The sequence below is a fragment of the Panthera uncia genome, chromosome D1, assembly GCF_023721935.1.
Source record: "Panthera uncia isolate 11264 chromosome D1, Puncia_PCG_1.0, whole genome shotgun sequence".
Taxonomy (NCBI): domain Eukaryota; kingdom Metazoa; phylum Chordata; class Mammalia; order Carnivora; family Felidae; genus Panthera; species Panthera uncia.
This window is the reverse complement of record NC_064808.1, coordinates 50,707,495-50,710,180: the sequence shown is the minus strand read 5'-3', so window position 1 is coordinate 50,710,180 and position 2,686 is coordinate 50,707,495. Positions and strand designations below refer to the sequence as shown.

At 36.1% G+C, this 2,686-nt stretch overlaps 1 protein-coding gene across 1 annotated transcript; it reads right to left on the bottom strand.

Moving 5' to 3' along the window:
• Positions 1–855: 855 nt before the first annotated feature.
• LOC125913574 (olfactory receptor 52N5-like) lies at positions 856–1,859 on the bottom strand. Its single transcript, XM_049618777.1, has one exon. It carries the CDS (start codon positions 1,821–1,823, stop codon positions 858–860), a length of 966 nt encoding a protein of 321 aa, XP_049474734.1. The 5' UTR covers positions 1,824–1,859; the 3' UTR covers positions 856–857.
• Between the last annotated feature and the right edge of the window lie 827 nt (positions 1,860–2,686).

Genomic DNA, 2,686 nt, shown 5'->3' with positions numbered 1-2,686 from the left:
GTTGGGTCTGGTTGGCTAATATCTTGTTGAGGATTTTTGCATCCATGTCCATCAGGGAAATTGGTCTATAGTTCTCCTTTTTAGTGGGGTCTCTGTCTGGTTTTGGAATGAAAGTAATGCTGGCTTCATAGAAAGAGTTTGGAAGTTTTCCTTCCATTTCTATTTTTTGGAAAAGTTTCAAGAGAATAGGTGTTAACTCTTCCTTAAATGTTTGGTAGAATTCCCCTGGAATTCTGGACTCTGTTTTTTTGGGAGATTTTTGATTACTAATTCGATTTTCTTACTGGTTATGGGTCTATTCAAATTTTCTATTTCTTCCTGTTTCAGTTTTGGTAGTGTATATGTTTCTAGGAATTAGCATTCTTTATTCTTGAGTAAATTGGTCTGCAAAGCTTTTTACAATATCATGCTTACTAAATGCCATTCTTTTAAAATCCATGATGGTCAGTTTTATCTGCATATTACCAGCCTAATTAATAAACTGAGTTTTAATTTCAAAGATGGCCCAGGCTGGAAAATGTCCTGAAAAGTCATTTGTTTCTTATCCAAAGGAGGGTTACAAACATAGAAAAGACAATTAAGAACTCTCTCAAAAGTTTAAGAAAATATCTTACATGGATACGTTAGAGAAAATTTTTAATGAGCCCATATCAGTTACCTGATTAAAATTGGTGGAGAAAAAATAAGGGAAAGGTACTGGGCTATAAATCCAGAATTAGCTATATATTTACCTACTATCATTGCAGAAAAGATACTCTGGGATAGACCTGGAGAATATATGATACCACACATGAGTTAATGTATGATATCACACATGAGTCCCTTCTTTGTCGTTTTTCACTCATCTTCAACTAATTTCATTTGTCCTGAATATTTGGATCTTTCTCACCCTGAAAGAGTTTTATGACACTGTCTCTGATCTGTTTTATCTTTATCCCATAAACAATGGGGTTCAGTGTTGGGGGAAGAAGAAGATAAAGATTAGCCACAATTAGGTGAAGAGAAGGGGGAATGGTGTGTACCCCAAAATGGAGGGTAAAGAAAGTGAAGAATGCTGGAACATAGGTGATGATTGTGGCAGATTTACGGACAGTGCAGGTGCTAAAGGCCTTCTGCCAAGCATCTGCTGGTGAAAGACTGACCACTGCCTGAAGGAACATAGTGTAAGACACAGATATACAGCAGATGTCAAACACTCCAATCAGGAGGGCAACTGTCAGACCATTGATGACATTGATCTTGATACTGGCACAGGACAACTTCACCACTGACATGTGGCCACAATATGTATGGGAGATAATATTTCTTTGGCAGAAGGGCAAATGCTTGACCAAGAATAGGAAAGGAATAATCACCAACACACCCCTCAGGAAAGTGGCAAGCCCAGCTTTGGTAATAATAGGGTTAGTGAGTATGGTAGCATATCGCGATGGGTAGCAAATGGCCACATAGTGGTCCAGAGCCATGAGCATGAGCACACCAAACTCCACATCTGTGAACCCATGGACAAAGAACATTTGGACTAAGTAAGCATTGAAGTTAATATCCTTGAGATTGAACCAGAAGATGCAGAGTGCATTGGGTAGAGTAGTGGTGCAGGTAAAGAGGTCAATGACAGACAGCATGGCCAGAAAGAAATACATTGGGTGATGTAAGGACTCCTCCTGATGAATTAGGTATACAAGGCCAAGGTTTCCCAAAAGAGAGATGGTATACATTATACATAATGGGAGGGAGATCCATACATGTACTCTTTCTAGACCAGGAATTCCATTAAGAATAAAAAATTGGGGGGCAACATATGAATTGTTGAAAACTGGCATAACTATTTCAATAGAGGAGCTCTATGTATCCAGAGGTGTCTATCTTGAGGAGAAGGAATTAAGAAATAGAAATTTAATTTAGAATGTTTTGAGAATGAAAATTAAATTTGGAACATAGTTACATTCATAACAGAACAAATATAAGTAATTGTAACTATGAAAATATACCATTTATTGAATAATACTATATTATGGTAATATTTTAAAAGTTTTATAAGCAATCTAAATGTAATTTTGAAGCCACAATTACCAAGCTGTGATTATTTTTTTGACATCAACTAGAAAAAAACCAAGGCACAGAGATATCAAAATGTAAATGACACAAAACTAGATTCAGGGATAGCAATGATATTCATGCAATCTCTTTACTATGCATCCAGGCTTGACAGAGTACATACCTTATGATAGCAAATTATCATTATATGAAGGATGGACTGAAGTTTGCTCATTACATTAATCTTGTGTGGCAATACGTAATGGGAAGATTATGATTATATCAAAGAAGATCTTGTTCAAATTTAGCTCTTTCCATACCAGTCTTATAACTTACTGAGGTTTATTTTACTCTTGAAGCTCAGATGCTCATCTAGAATATAAGGCTAATGACACCTACCTCAAAGAGTTATGAAAAATCAGGTTTTTTTTGTTTGTTTTTTTTACTCTTAGGTTAGTATCCTGGTGAATTGGATATCTTAATTTGAAATACAAGTGTAGGTAGGACATGGCTATGAGAGATAAGGATAGTGGCCATGAAAGTCTAACTTAATTGTCCCATGAAAAAGAAAAATAAGAAACCTCCATTTCTCAAATACCCTGTAATTCCCAAAGTCAATGGAGTCACCTATTTCCTTTCCATGTCTCTG

Excerpts from the sequence above, each read along its gene's own strand:
- LOC125913574 (XM_049618777.1), bottom strand. The coding sequence starts at position 1,823 with ATGCCAGTTTTCAACAATTCATATGTTGCCCCCCAATTTTTTATTCTT.